At 40.9% G+C, this 16,634-nt stretch overlaps 2 protein-coding genes across 2 annotated transcripts; one reads left to right on the forward strand and one right to left on the reverse strand.

The window, feature by feature from the left end:
• Window positions 1–1,399: 1,399 nt before the first annotated feature.
• Window positions 1,400–2,315, reverse strand: LOC139285611 (zinc finger protein 26-like). The gene is given in 3 exon segments (XM_070906207.1): window positions 1,400–2,041; window positions 2,044–2,186; window positions 2,189–2,315. Coding segments are annotated over 3 exon segments (912 nt in total).
• Window positions 2,316–4,206: 1,891 nt separating this feature from the next.
• fes (FES proto-oncogene, tyrosine kinase) lies at window positions 4,207–16,274 on the forward strand. Its single transcript, XM_070904622.1, has 18 exons — window positions 4,207–4,431; window positions 5,293–5,466; window positions 6,626–6,722; window positions 6,870–7,053; window positions 7,481–7,618; window positions 7,716–7,835; window positions 7,999–8,121; window positions 9,315–9,510; window positions 9,786–9,866; window positions 10,673–10,882; window positions 11,508–11,630; window positions 12,055–12,108; window positions 12,269–12,387; window positions 12,499–12,593; window positions 12,756–12,879; window positions 15,563–15,720; window positions 15,848–15,970; window positions 16,132–16,274. Exons 1-18 carry the CDS (start codon window positions 4,207–4,209, stop codon window positions 16,272–16,274), a joined length of 2,487 nt encoding a protein of 828 aa, XP_070760723.1.
• The last annotated feature ends 360 nt before the right edge of the window (window positions 16,275–16,634 follow it).

Genomic DNA, 16,634 nt, shown 5'->3' on the forward strand with positions numbered 1-16,634 from the left:
AAGAAAACAAGTTCTGTTTCACACATTTGTATTCATTTTTTAACTTGTTTGTGAAATACTGGGACAATTTACCTCTTAACACTTTTTTGTTTTTGTTTTTTTTACATAAAACAACATAAAACCATCTGAGAAATGTTCTTATGGTGGAAACGTGACAAAAGGCTCCAAGTTGGAACAGCTTTTTTTATCCATGCTACAATTAAATACAAGTATGATACTTATTTAACAGATTAAGATTTTACATAGAAAACACATGATCTGTTAATAAGATATGATTAATTGTTCAGCACAGGAAATCTGCTTATCAAATAATTTAAGTCCTCAACTTTTATTTATTTTTTTTGTTTATTTGTTTTATTTTCTTCAAAACAAAAACCTCAACAAAAATTCCAACCTGTTTTTTTTATGCAACTCGACTTCTCTCTAATATTTTCTAAAATCAAATTTCATTTTTCACAGTTATGCAGAAATCTGCTTTATTCTTTCTTGTTTAAAGCTACAAATATTTATAGAACATTTTTAAACAAAACATTTGACAAAAGTTTGATGGCACTGTAGTATTATTTACACTAAGGTAATCTGTCAGTGGTGGTACTCTCTCTTTTTTACGTAAACAAAACTAATAATACCACGGTGTAGACATACTCAGTTACAAGTAAAAGTCATACAAGTTTTACTTAAGTACAAAATCATCAAAATATACTCAAAGTACCAAAAGTAAAAGCATTCATTGTGCAGAATGGCCCATTTCAGAATAATGTATTCAAATTACTGATGCATTAATGTGAACATCACTTAAATGTTGCACAAGTACCTCAAAAAATCCCAGTACTTGAGTGAATGTACTTACCACTGCCTGTACAGCCATGCTAGCAGCTCGGTGAGGCTGTACTTCGGCACAGTGATGCTTTGGGCTAAATGTTAAGCAGATATAATGTTTACCATGTTCACCATCTCGATTTAACCTGTTACCATGTAAACATTTGCCAATTAGCACAAAACACAAAGTGCAGCTGATGTGAATGTTATTTTGCAGGTATTGATCATAAACTAAAGTATTGGACGAATTACAATTTTGACCTGATGATGGCGCTAGATGAAAAGTTAAGGGATCACTAAAGAGATTACAATTCATCCTGAAGGGGAAATCAGTGTGTACCAAATTTCCTGACTATCCATCACTTGCTGAGTACTTCTGGTGGAGAGACCAAGCAGCACTTCCTTCCCCAGAGTGATGCAGGAGTGTCATCATGTTAGTTTGTCAACTCTTCTTCACAGCTCATGTGCGAGGATGTTTTTAACCTGCGTGAGTCCTCGTGTGTTTTGTCAAGTGACTGCTGCATTTGAAACGTTTCCCGCGTGTTTCTCTCCTGTATGTGTTCTCATGTGAAGTGTCAAGTTACTGTTCCACCTGTAGGATCTTACGCGTATTTTGCAAAAACACAGCTTCGCCCCTCTGTGGGTTCTTATATGCTTCGTCAGTTCTAGCTTGAAACAGAATCTTGTCCCGCAGGTGTCGCGAGAGTACGGCTTCTCCCCTGTGTGGGTCCTCATGTGGACTGAAAGGGCACCCATCCACCTGAAAGCTTTCCCACGTCTTGCAGACGCACAGCTTCTCACCTGTGTGGATCCTGATGTGTCTGTTCAATTTGAACTTCTTCTTGAAAGCTATCCCTCAACAGTCACATTTAAACAACTTTTTACAAGTGCTGGTATTCAGATGAACCTTTAACATGGTAGAGTTACATAAACCATTACTACGACTGCTGCTTTTTTTTTGCCATCTTTTCTTTCTTTTTGGCTCTGCATCCTTAGCTGATTCTGAGTTTACATATTTGTCTCTTGTGTGATCCTGTCTCTCAGCTGCATGTGAGTTGTGAGAGAGGAGCTGGCGATCACTGTCTGGTTCTGCTACAACAGAGCTTTGAGCTGATATGTTGACTTCAGGCTCTCTCTCTGGTGCACCCAGAGTTTCATGAGGACTCAAAAGCAGGGTCTGGTCCTAACTGTTCACTACAAGCTGCTCTCCCTCTTGACTTGACTGCTGCAGAGTTCCTCCTGCTCCTCTTTAATCTGTGAAGGCTCTGGGACCCCTTTGACCACACTGGAGTAGTTGTCCTGGTTAGGGAGAACCTCCTCCTCCGTGCAGACACGTTGCTGTTGGAGCTCTGGAGGGAAAAGGGTTGTCTGCGCTGACCACTGATCTCCTCCTCGTGCTCGACGACACATTTTTTTTTGAAGACTCCTAATATTTCTTCAACAGCACCACTTAGTCGCTCGTTCACCAGGTTGGTCAAATACTGAACCGAAGACATCGTAGTTGTGCTACGACGACTCTCACCTCTTCTAATAACTCAATACATCCATGCAAAGCACGCGAGGCGCATGTCTTCCGTTTACCTCCGCTTGATGTTACGATGTTTGGTTCCGACAACGGAAATGTATGGAGAACCGAAGTGTCCAATATTGAAAAGATAAACAAGTAATGATAAAATAAATAGTCTTTTAATAATTCAATAATATGAATTAAACAATAATTTGTGAAATATTGTATGAATTATAAAAAAACAAAACTCACTCAGATTTCATCTTTGTAATTTTTAAGTTTTTAAGACATTTTTATTTTATGCCGTAATGTCACTTTAAATGACAGTGGAGCTGTCATCACCCTCTCACCTTTCAGCCAATCAGATGTTAGTTGACAGGTAAATGTAGTGCAGTGACGAGTACAATGAAACGTAGTGGGATAAAAGTATAAAGTAGCAGAAAATGTAAATTCTCAAATAAAATATAGGTAACTCAAAACTGTATTTAAGTACAGTACCTGAGTGAATTTGGCTCCTTCGTTGCTTCCCACCCCTGAAACTGCAGTCATGGAAAATAGTTTTCATTAACATGAATGCTGCCGTTGAAGTGACAGCACATAAAACAACTATAACAGTGACATTTAGACACGGCTCAGTACAGCATGGCTTTCTGTTGCGTCTAGCCATAGTGTTTGGTAGGCTATAACATGACCTGCAACTCTTTATAGATACTGTTCCTAAACATAAAAGCAGACATTTCCTCTGCGGTCTGTAACATCTGCCTGAGCTGTGCTGCATTTTTAGCGTATTGCTATCGCTTCCTCTCCCTTATTGTGTATAATATGTGTATTTGATGATGTATGGCTGGTGTAATTAAGCCAATAACTTTACAGCAGAGAGGTTGCACTCAACACCAACCAAGTCATAAATACAAGTAATGAAGTGAGACTAGGTTCACACTTTTATTTTTTGCAAGAAACTCCAGCATTTTCTACAGTCGGTTTTGGTCTAAAAGTGATGAGTTGTTTACTTAAAAAACGCCCAGAGAAGGTTTCAACCAACTGGCCATTGCTCAAAGTTAAACAGCATTTTTCCCCCATTTTATGTACTGTAGCGTATTGGGTTCAGAAGTAAACCTGCACCTGCCTGCACCAGGCTTTCAGGTCACTGTGGGCAAATCCTGAAGCCACACTGTTCAAACAACCTTCTCACCAGCTGTGCACATGTACATTTATAACATCAAGACGTTAAAAGCACCTCGCTTGTAAAATGTCCACTGTCGCGCTGGAAATGGATGTTGGTCGGTGCAGAGCATAAAAATAGTCCAAGTCATTATTGGGGGACACTGATACTTGATACTTTCAGAATATACAAGTACCCCCCAAAATAAAAGTGTATTGTGATTACGCCCCAGTTTTGAAGCATGCATTGTAAAAGATGAACATTAGTGGCCATAATGTCACATACAGATAAGACACATGTTTCGGGCTCAGTGCTCTGTCTCAGGCAGAACTTCAGCTTCCACCTGTCTGTGTGGTGTTTCTGCATTTTCAGGGGGATATTTTGTACATTTACAACAATAGTAGGTGTTTGGAGTATTTGCGCCTCAATAGTTGTTGTGAAATTGAAATCAAAATCACAATTACAAGCACAACCACATTCAAACATTCAAACAGACATGAGGAAGTTGCTGCCTCACATGAACCTCTGTACATTTTTTTTTTTGCTTACAGGGAAACGAAACCCTTCTGTGGCCGCAGAGAAAAAAACTTCTCTTGGTCATTAGCAGCTGCCTCAGCTCACTGCTCTGTTTCTGTCCAACTCAAAGAACAGAAAGGTGCTGCAGGACTTATTGCTGACAACAAATCCTTGGCAGGGAGGAGAGTTTAAATATTCAGAGATGGGTTTTGGGGAGGACCTGCGCTGCCCCCAGGCACATACAGCTGTCATGCGGCTGCTGGATTCAGAGCTTCACCTGATGGAGGTCATGAAGAAGTGGATGGGTCAGCGGGCCAAGAGTGAACGTGAGTTTTCTGTGCAGCTGCACCACATGGCTGCCTTGGTGGAGAAGCTGGACCGGCCCCAGCTCGGCGCAGGACTGGACTACATCAGCCAGCTCAACAAGGTGAGGTTTTAAAGATCACTCTGCACCTGAATCATCAACTGATCATCAGGAAGCACCTTTCATTCCAGTGGAAGAAGTGTGTGACTTCAGTTTATCTCAAATTAGTTCAAAATAAAGGTGAGGTTAAAAATGTTTGAAAAATGTATTTGGGTAACCAACATAGATTGGCCTCCATCCTCAAAAACGTCTTATGCAGCAAAAAAATTTATGCAACAAAAAGTGCTGAAATATCTGACAGAATTATGGACTCGTATGAGGAAAAAAATACTTCCCCAATCAGAAATTAGCTTTGATTTTAAGGCTTTTTTGCTGCTTTTATTTTCAGATTTTTAAAAACCACACATGACATTGAACATCATTGGATTTTATAAAAAGAAAAGGTGTAGAAGTGGTTTATCTACATGGATTCTGCAGAATTTCAAGGATGTCAGACTCATGACCACCCAGTTACTACCAGTAAAATGTATCCTGTTGCTGTAGTGCAAACATTCAGAATTGATCCTAAATTTTGTTGCAATTGCCCAACGATTTCTTGAAAACTATGTCAAATAAGTCATGAATTTGGCAACCAGTTACAGGGGGAAAAAAAATCTACCAAATGTGTTTCTGCACCTCACAGTTCAGGAGTTATGCTTTTTTAAATAACCACTTGACTTGATCCATGCCAAAAAACAGTCATTTGTTTTTGGCCCATGGTTTGACTGTCATCCACTTTCATTGAAATGAGTATTATTTGAGACATATTGCTAACTAGGAAACAAAGGAGACAAATCCAGATCCAAACGGAGGTTAAAATGTGTGGAAGACTGTGCGTGTTCTCTTGTTTAAATGACGTCTCCATGACCTTTGTTCCCCTGTCAGTCGTGGGGAGTGCTGGTCTCTCAGACGGACTTTCTCAGTCAGGTGATGAAGAAGCACTCTGAGGATCTGCTGGACGGTCCCATCAGCAAACTGACTCTGCTCATCAGAGACAAACAGCAGCTCCGCAAAACCTACGCAGAGCAGTGGAACCTGCTGAGGCAGGAGCTCAACAAGGTGTGTGACATTCACTGCTGAAAATAAGCTGCTGACTTTTTAGGTATTGATTACCGTTGCTCTTTTTAAGTCCTTGTGGTTGATCATTTGTACCCACTTCCTGTAAATTGACACAGACCGACAACACACAAACACACGAAGCCAAACTAATATCTTGTGTTTATTCTTAAATAAACACAAGATACCAACACAAGTGTTGGTGCATAGATGAGGGACCACATATTTACTTTGGTCCATGAACTGATACTGCTTGAAGTTATATTTAACTTTTGTACATTTACTTTTTTGCATTTTTAAACAGTGATATGATTTAAATTGACCAGCCATATCTCAGTTGTTATAAAACAATACTTACTTACTTTCAATGTTTATCATTACCACTCCCTGGTCTTATTTCTGGTATTTTTGAATGAAAGCAAAAATGATACATTAAATGACAATTATACGTACAAAAAAGTGACAGTCATAGTTTTGGAGTATTTACATATACGGCATGATTCTCATGAGAAAACAGGAGTTGTTGATTTAAAATCTGTTTGTTGATTCTTCTCGAGTATATCATCTTGACATGCAGATAAGCATTGCAGTGGCAGCTTTATAAATAGACAGCAGTCAAATGAAATGAGATTCAATAGACTGGAAAGAGTGTGTGCAAATGCATTTTGATGCTATCTCAAACTGGTGGCTGCTCCGCACTGTTTTTATTACCCAGTTACATCAGGCAAATGATATGTTAATTTCCAGCGATCCGTATTGGGTCGCAGTTTGGCCGTCTAGCTGGCAGTTTGTTTATTTTAATTTTCGTACTTTACTCAGACGGCTTTGTGTGCATCACTGAGTGGTTATGCAATAGATAGATTTTATGTTGTGACTGCAACTGAACAACAATGTCAGAGATGCTATCAGGTGGAGTTTTGAAGTATTGCCACCAGCCGCACAACAAAGGTCAGATCATTTCCTCAAATGTCTTCTCTCATGTTCCGTGTTCCTCTGCAGTGACACATAAAAAGGCTTCTGTCCACGTTCTGTGTTGTGTAGTGCTCAGGATCAGTAAGGGAGCTTTTAACCACAAAGTAGCACCTCTGAGTAACATGCGTCCTTGCACCATATATTCACACCTTCTGTGTGTGTGCTGTTGTGTGTCTGTGTGCTGCTTTAGGTGACCCAGGCTGAGCTGGAGAGGCTGAAAAGCAGCTACAGACAGGCATCGAAAGATGCAGCTCAGGCTAAGAGGAAGTACCAGGAGGCCATTAAAGGTGGGGAATCCTGATATCACTAACTTCTCTAAATAGAATCAGTTTCACACTGATGGCACAAACTGGCTCTTTTTTTTCTCATGTGTATTTCCATCATGACATAATATGTCGTCCGCTTCCTGTATGCGTGTGTGTATGTACGTGCAGATAAAGAGCGGGACAAGGCCAAAGAGCGTTACATAAAGGCTTCACTGAAACTCCACGAGCTGCATAATGAGTATGTGCTGTCTGTGCGAGCCGCTCAAGTTTACCATCAACAGCACTTCAGTCAGATCCAGCCGGCCCTGCTCAGTGCACTGCAGACCCTGCAACAGGAGATGGTGCTCATACTGTAAGATCACACACACACTACAGAGTGTGAGTGTGAGTGTGTGCGTGTGTTTGAATGACAGAGACGAAACAAGAGACATGTTGAGATTGAGAAGAACCTTTCATTATTAGATGTTGTTATGTTTTTCTGTTTGCATTTAGTGGACTGATTTCTATTCATACACATACAGAAAATATAAGAAAGGAATGCTGATCTTAAAAGCACATGTTAATTAACTTTACCACAGTTTATATTACGGTGGCCCTGAGGGTCAAAACACGTCATTTCAGAAATTTCATTTTCTGAAATGTATGAATCAACCTGAAACTAACCAACCAGGAAATTCTTATGTTGTGCTTCGGAAAAAATGGCCCTTGAAATGACTGAACAGGCTTTCGTCTGCGTATTTTGTATCATTCTGTTTTGCCCTTCCTGACCTCTGAACCAGAAAGGAGATCCTGCAGGAGTATTTCGACATCTCCACTCTCCTCCATCATGAAGTGGTGCGGATCCACAGGGAGATGTCTTCTGCTCTAACGGCCATCGATCCTTACAGAGAGTACGAGAGCTTCATCCACCAGAACAGGTAGACTGAGGGAAAACTTCCCCTCAGATGGCAACAATGCAATCATGAAAGCTAACACTGCAGAGCAACACTGTGGACCGTGCGTTTGTATTTGTAGGTCGGTAGGGGAGATTCCTGCTTGTGCAGAGTTTGATTGCAGTCTTCTGGAGGACACTGAGCAGCTAAATCCCAGAGAGATTGAACTGAATGACTTCACGCTCGAGACAATCCAGCACAAGTGAGAACAAACAACGCAATCTCATCCAGTTGACTAAACTCCAATTTCCTTTTTTTATGTCTCACCTACTTCCTCTTCCTTACCCTACGCACTGTTCTTTTTAGCTCTTATTTCCTCTGACTGTTTTGCATCAATTACTTCCACTCCTCACATTACCCCCCAGACTGACCGCGGTAGAGGAGGAGCTGCTGGATCTGGCTCAGACTCTGGGCTCCCAGCAGACCTCGGTCGAACAGCTGGAGCTGGAGCTGGAGGCAGAGGAAGAAGGTGTCAAGAAGGGCCAGAGGTGAGCGGACCGCAGACTCGAGCCAGAATCGATGATGCTCTGATGTTATATTCAAAGGTTGCAGAGGATGTTTCAAAATAAAAATGTGTTTGGTAGCTGTGAAGACAAATTACTGAAGTTTGCTTCTGCGGGCAGTCCTTCCCTTTGGGAGAGTTCAGTGTGCTCTTGGCTGGGCAGCAGCTAATAACCAGTGTGGTCTCCGGAGGCTTTAAGGGCCTTATGAATTATAATACAGGGATATGGTCAGAGTTATGGAGCTCGATCCCTTCATTTGTCTTGGTTGCTGAGGCTGTCTGAAGGTGTTAGAGGTTTACAGTCCTGTGGGAGAGATTGAGTCATTAACAAGCTCCTGGAGGACAACTGGAAACAATGTGTTTATTTTGCTAAAACGTTACACCTTTTAAAGGCAGCTGGGGAGCACATATGGTGGTGGTAGTGAGGTTATGCTGCCCTTTGGTTTGTATTTTGCAGAAACATTTTGTAAATCAACAGTGACATGCGGTATGAGGTTGACCTAGTGTGACCTTCAGCTGAAAATCTGTTCACTTGAGGAAGTGTAAGACTGAGCACCTTCTGTGGATCCTCCACGACACAATACTGTTCTTTAAAGTTGACAAAAAACAATCTCACTACGAGTTCCATTAGTAGCTGATCTAGAGCTTCTGATTGTAGAATATCTTCACTCATATGATGTCACTATTGTATCCTAGTCATTGTGTTATGACAAGGATGTATCTATTTCTTTCAAAGAAGAGAGAAAGATCATTTTATCAATGACACTGAGATTTCAGTTAATTACCCTTTTTTATATTTTGATCTCCCTCTTGTCTCTCAAAAATAGAGGAGGAGCAACCTCAGGGCCACACAGCTATCATAACAAATGTTGTTTTACTTAGAGGTTCACAAATGATTAATTGTTATTAATTACGAATTATACTGTAATCATATTGTGACCCCTTGAAATCCAGGATGAAGGCTGACTAAGCCGTTGCTAGAGAAGCCTTCTTATTGATTTTATTTAGGAAGCATCGGCAAACCTATTTGCACAGACAGACTTTTTATTGACGTCTCTGTGGTCTTGTACGGTCTATTAGCGTCACTTGTGTTGTTTTATTGACTTGTGAAACCCTTTGTGTTGCTCACACTGAAAAGGTCGTACACAAATATAATTTACCTACTGTGACTTTGTCCAGGGTCTACCAGTTCAGCAAGAGACATGCAATGGAGGAGTGCCGGCAGCAGGTTGCTCTGTCTCAGGGTATCAGAGCCAAGCTGGAGGTTCAGAGGCTTCTTCTGAAGGACAAACTGGACCAGCTGGGCTCCAAAGAACCTCCCTCTGCTCTGAACCTGGACCCAGACACCGTCTCACTTTCTTCCAACACAAGCAATGTATGCTCTCTCTGCCAGAGTCTTTTCTTCCTTTGTTTTTTTTGTAGCTCCCAATCTAAGAATATTAAATTAATATTAAACTTTCCAATGAATAAGTTAACCCATAATCATAGCCCTGCTTTCTTCACCACTAAACAACTCTTTGTAACTGGACCCACTGAATAAATATAGGGTTAGGGTTTTAATTTGATAGTAACAGTAGAGAGATGAAAGAAATGAGGGGAGAGAGGACATTTTTAACATGAGGCACTCTGCTTTTTATTCATTTTTTTCAGGACCACAGCCAAAGCTCTTCCAAACTCCTCATGGACGGGATCATAAACAATCTGAGTGGCCTGTTTAAACCCAAATTTGAGGTGAGTGAACACTGAATTACAATCAAGGTGCAATAATTACACACAAAGCAATGACTGATGGAGTACAAGTTGTTATACTAAACTCACATTGTATGCACTAAACAATATCTATTTCTCAGTATGTTGTTGAAGGACATTTTAAAAGCCAGGACTACTGCAGTACCTGTTTCTGTACACTCAAACCTCTTACTGCACAACAAACAATTCATCATGTTTTGGAGAAAGTGCCAGAGTTTGAAAGTGTACAAGGCTGAGCTCACTCAGGCACATGATCTTTCTTTGGGCTCTCGTGCTCCTGAAGGCACCATTGAGGACTAATTGAGGACTTCTTTCGAAAGTTTACTTCTCGGGCAGGCAGTTTACATTTCATCATTTCATCATCTCTGACAGACGATAGCACACACTGAGCCATGACCCAGCTGTCCAGCACACACACGCTCAACAGGAAAAGGCTTGGTGCAGTCAGTCTTTCAGGTTTTAATCTGTCAGAAGGATAAAAATGACTGAGTGCATGCTGTAACCGATCATCTTGAGCAAATAATATTTTACTATAATGCGCCAGTCTTCAAGCTTGAATTATTTGCTGCTTTTCTTGAAGTGTGAACTACTTCTCGCTCTCCAACTCCCAACTCTGTGGTACCCTGGAGGCATTGACGTTAGACTTTAAAGTCTTACAGACTCTTCTTTGAAGTATCTCCATATAATCTCTGCAGAATCACCCTAAAACCCATCACTGCATCACTTCTTATTGTTTCATTATTCATGTCAGCTTTAAACATTCTGCTTTTCTCTCTTCCTGCCTCCAGGTGCTTCCAGCCTTCACCCTGGTACAGGAGGTGGATCGTCCTCTGGGGCAGCAGGACTGGTACCACGGAGCCATTCCCAGACTGGAGGTCCAGCAGCTGCTGAAGAATGGTGGGGACTTCTTGGTGAGGAAGAGTCAAGAGAAGCAGGGTTATGTGCTCTCTGTGCAATGGGACGGAGCCTGCAAACATTTCCTCATTCAGAACACGGATGTAAGTAAATCTGCTCAATCGAACAAAACAACTTCTGTAGAGAGTTGTAGGAACATTTTACATTATATGTAGACCCTGTGTGTTTCTGTGTGGATATATACATCATATGACCACTGATATTGCTAAAAAAGCATGTAAATAGTATGTGGCTATTTTCTACCTGGTGTTGTTATCTGCAAATTAAACTTAAGTTTAGATGTTTAGAATGAATTTCAAAACAGACACAAGACAAAGTTATTTAAATGATCTAACAGTTTAAAGTGCTTGTTTGTTGTATATTGATGGCCAAAGCGCAAAACCTCCTATCTGCAAAATGATCCAGAAAAAGTGGGGAAAAACCTCCTATGTTCACTTTGTGAGGCACTAATACCTAGTCGGTATTGTTAACACATAATATAGTAATATAGTCCCAAACAGTTTATTATGTATTGGGTATCCTTAACAAATAGCATTCTGCAAGAAAACAAGTTTTGTTTGGTTTCTCAAAAAAGTGCATTTTTCAGATAGGAGGTTTTGCTCTTCGGCCATCGATATGTTTTTTTCATTATGCCATGACGTTCTTCTCCTTCCTGTGTGTTTGTGCATCAGTTCACTTCTGTAAATGCTTTTCCATGTGTGTCAGTAGAATCTGTACCGTCTGGATGGAGAAGGCTTCCACAGTATCCCGCAGCTGATCCATCATCTACTGACCTCACGGCAACACATCACCAAGAGGTCTGACATAGTGCTGAAGAAGCCTGTGCTGAAGGTACTGCTGTAACACACACACACACACGCACACACACACACACACACACACACACACACACACACACACACACACACACACACACACACACACACACACATCTCTGTATATCCATGCAGAAAGGCTTCTTTGGCGAGTTTGGCAGGTCCATCGACAGTTTCGCCTTTGTTTCTGTTTGTGAGCTCTGTAGATTCTGCTTTCTAACTCTGTGGCCCAGAGCTTCGACACACAGTTTTAACATACTAACTGTTATCAAAGTGCTTCCAAAGACGTCACAGATGAGCGTGTATGCAAATCTAAACTTGCTCTCTAATGATCTTTCCTTCAAATTCTCTTCCCTTTTCTTTTCTCTCTTCCTTGCTGATGTCAAAATTTAAAACAGTACTATTATGTGTCTCTAACTCTTAATCTTTAACCCCATCAGGACAAGTGGGTCCTGGAACATGATGATATTATCTTGGGACACTTCATTGGACGGGTGGGTGAACTTAACATCTGTTGACAGAAATGTGGAAGTAAAGTTTCATCTCAAATTGTCATAAAATTGTGCACATATTGTTAAAATGGTTAACTTCAGATTTGATATGTACCCGGCTGAGTTAGAAAAGAGAGTTAAGTGATTATGTTGGTGTTCGCAGGGTAACTTTGGAGAAGTGTACAGTGGTCGTTTACGCTCTGATAACACTCCTGTAGCGGTGAAATCCTGTAAAGAGAACCTGGCCCCAGAGCACAAGAGTAAGTTCCTGATGGAAGCCAGGTTAGTACACTGACACACACACATACACACGCACTTGTGCGCGCACACACACACACACACACACACACACACCACACAATCCTCTCTGTACTCCTCTCCTGTGCTGTCCAGGATCCTGAAGCAGTATGACCACCCTAACATTGTGAAGCTGATAGGAGTGTGTACTCAGAAACAGCCCATCTACATCATCATGGAGCTCGTTCAAGGTGAATATGATCCTGTTGGACTCTATATCGCTCAGCTTATTTACCCAACAGTTACAAGCTTTATTGTACCTTTATTGCTTCCCCACTGTGCTCCTCCATCATCACTCTTTATATATATATATATGTGTGTGTGTTTGTGTGTGTGTCTACACATTTCATAAGGTGGTGATTTTCTGTCCTTCTTGCGGCGTGAGAGTCACAGTCTGCAGCCTAAGATGTTGGTCAAAATGACAGAAAATGTAGCATGTGGCATGGAGTACCTGGAGAGCAAGAAGTGTATCCACAGGTTGGTCAATCAATCAATTTAAATTTAATCAAGGATCCTCACCCTGTGAAATTTCACGGCAAAATCAGTTTGTTCCTTTGGAATCAATGTGATCAGAGGATCAGAGGTGAAATGAATCTGCGTAAAGTTCAGTTTAGGTGAATTTTGTGCCATTGGCCAATAGCAAGCTGTCTTGACAGTGCTGATCTTTGAGGGGATGGAGAGCTGGAGAGTCCAAAATGGAGGAAGCTATTGTTAGTTATGTTGTACGATTCACTTTTATTTAATCTCCACTGCCTAAATAAAAGTGGTTCCACTAAAGAACAATGGTTTCCAGACAGTTATGAGACAGGAGTTGATGGTACAAATAAGTCTTTTGAATACACAGTGTGAACTTATTTTCCTGTTAGCAATCAAGCTAAGATAATGAGCGTGCTAACTGACGTTAGCATGCCAGGCCGGCTAGTGAGTTAACAGTTAGCTCACCAGCTACAGCAGTTCACCAACTTGTTCTGTGAGTAGTCACTACGTCACCAAGCTTCTGGCCCCACTAATTTCACATGGACAAGCGAATGTCACTTTGTGGTGCGACGGCCGCTTTAAAGTGAGAAGTTTCAGGTTATAATCTGTACACCTGCATGATTATGATTGGTCATTATTAGTCAGCTGGTGGCTAAGCAGTTAATGAATGAGCCACTGATAGTAGAGCATGAATGAAACAGGTGATACCAATTAGCCAATGCAAGCGCAATTGCAAGGGACAATTGTATTTTTGTGTGTATGTATGAAAACCTAATTTTAAAAAACACTGGAATACATATTATATATTTACACTATCTAAGACATAAGTTACAGAATAAAAACAACTAACACAAACAAGCATCCTCAGATCAGAGGACAGTGTACTTTATTGTCTAGATTTGTCCAAACCATGAATTAAAGACACAGGAAACATATAAACACAGCAGAGTAGTGTGTTAGACAAATTATGGTTCCAGTAAAAATTAATTAGTTGCATATTAAAACATTTTACATAAAGTATGATGCAGTTTCCACAGGAAGAAGAGAGGTACATGCTGCAGGCAGATGGATCTCAAAGCCTTTATGGTACATAATAATAAACATAATTAACTTCCCCAACATTCACTTCATCTAACTGTTAACCAAACTGCACTTTACCAGCAGCACTTCCCCATATGTTGATGTAGCAGTCAAATAGTTGATTGAAAATGGGAGAGAAACAGTTTTCTTAAATAGCTGATAGCTGGTGTGTCCTTGAAAAGAAAGCTAAAAACAAGCTCCACTGGCTGATATTCTTTCACTTACATGAAAAAGACAACCATGAACTCAACAGTGCATTACACCACCTTCATTTGGAGGACCCTTTTGTCCAAAGTAACTTACAATAAGTGTTTTCAAACTCAAAAGGAACAAGAGCCAAAAGCCTCGGGGAAACAACTGGAACTCTCCCAAATAAACATCTAAAAGTGTGTTCAGAGAGCTACAGAGCAGGTTTTGTGTTTATTTTTGTGTTTTTTAGAAATGAGACATAAGCAAGTGGCTGTGGCTCAGGAGGTAGAGCGGTTCATTCTCTGATCACACGGTTATATGACTCTCTCTTTATAATAAACCTATATTTGTATTGAAACTTTCATACATAAAATTAAGCTCAAAGTGCTTTACATGAAATTGTATTGAAAACACATGTAAACTAAATTTTGCAAAGAAACACTTTAAAATACAATAAAACAGAGTAGAAATAACAAAAAATGCACAAGTTTCATTTTGGATATTAATGAGCAGGTTCCACAGTTTTAGTCCATAACAACTGTTCGTAGATTTAACGCTGTCGTGCTCGAAGACCTAAGATTGCGGTTGCCAGTATAGAAGGTGAAACAGTCAATTCAATATGTAGGTGTTCAACCTTTCAGAGCCTTGTGCACTCTTGTACACTGGTAATAAGATTTTAAAATCAGCTGTAACAGAGACAGGGAGCCAATGCTAGGATGCTGAATTGGGTGTGATGTCTTCTTTGTGAATATTTTTTCCAAGCCAAGAGGAAAACTGGCTCACAACAGTACGACTGCAGCTACACAGAAACAGCCTCTGAAGACTGTAGATCTCAAAGTGAGCAGTGAACTGGTTATAAAGATCAAACATGGGGCTTTTTATGTAGCCTACAAACATAAAGAAATCTTGCTTTCAAAGCATTCATTAAAAGAAAAATGAGAAAAGGCTGAGACCCCAAAACATAGCAAGAATATACTGTAAATGATGCAACCTGAAATGGAAATGTTTGCATGATTTTTGTAGTGTTTCAGGGGATCTGCTGTTGCGATGCTGGGTGCTTTGGATGAGGCATCAGTGGAGGTTGTCGGTGCTCTGGAGAAGACATGAGGTTGTGACACCCGGCTCATTACAGGAGCACTGTACGATTTGCCCATCGGGGACAGATGAGAGCAGACTGCTGGTAGCTGCTCAGCCTGTAACGCTGCATGTCAAACTGCCTCACATGCAACACCAGAGACATGACAAGAACGTCTGTTCTCTCACTCCTTTTAGTGCTGTCTGTTCTCTTGCTGTTTCTCTTTTTTTCACACAGAGCATGATGTTTTTGTGTCTCTTTCGTATCCATTTTTCATCAGCCTCTGCGTACATCCCTCTTACATCTTTCTCCCTCTGAATTGTTGTCTTTTTTTTAAAGGGACCTGGCAGCGAGAAACTGTCTGGTTGCAGAGCAGAACTTGGTGAAGATTAGTGACTTTGGGATGTCCCGTCAGCAAGATGATGGTGTCTACTCTACAGAGGGCGGCCTCAGACAGATCCCTGTCAAATGGACGGCTCCTGAAGCCCTGAACTATGGTACGCCACAACTGCCTCTGCCCTGCAGTCACAACCAGAGACTCCTCTCCTGTTTCTCTATGCCAATGGTCAATTAAAAACTGACTGACTTGCCTTCGCCAATGCTGCCCCCTGCTGGTGTTTTCAGGTCGTTATACCACAGAGAGTGATGTCTGGAGCTTTGGTGTCTTTCTGTGGGAGACCTTCTCCATGGGAATGACGCCCTACACGAGCATGACCAACCAGCAGACACGAGATGAGGTGGAGAAAGGTAAAGACTCATATCAGACACTCTGAAGCACTTGTGTTCAGATGCAGTCGAGGAAAGTTCCTGCCCCTACGTTGTGCTTGATTCTGATGCTCTTCCACGTTTCAGAAAATGTGTCGAGTGTGCAAAGATTATCTGTTTTGACTGTCTGTGATGTGTTTCAGGTTATCGTATGCCCGCTCCACATGGCTGCCCCGTGGAAATCTCCAGGATTATGAGCAGCTGCTGGCAGTACGAGCCCAGAAACAGACCGTCTTTCAAGAAACTTCGGCCTGAGCTCAGTGCCATATACAACAAAAGTACATAACACAAGCCTGTTAGTAGGACATGTACTGTAGAAAAAGTTTTTTTCCTTTCTCTTTGTCTGATTTGTTTGCAATTTTACATAGTTTTTCTTTCAGGAAAGATGTTACAAATCCATTCTGAACACTGAAACAGTTCTTCAAGAGACAATGACATTAAAAACAAAATAGAAAATTACTCAAAAAATACAGGAGGAAAGGAACTTGGAAATTGAGTTTTGTTGACTTGTAAAATATCAGTGGACCAGTTGATGGCAGCATTCATGTTTCTTCCCTTCTTGTCCTGTTTGTTTTTATTCCTCCTCCTCCTAAAAACAGAAGGTTGTCGTCAACACATCTGTCGTCTTCGAGACAACACAAACTTG

This window comes from Enoplosus armatus, chromosome 1 (assembly GCF_043641665.1).
Source record: "Enoplosus armatus isolate fEnoArm2 chromosome 1, fEnoArm2.hap1, whole genome shotgun sequence".
NCBI classification, from domain to species: Eukaryota; Metazoa; Chordata; class Actinopteri; order Centrarchiformes; family Enoplosidae; genus Enoplosus; species Enoplosus armatus.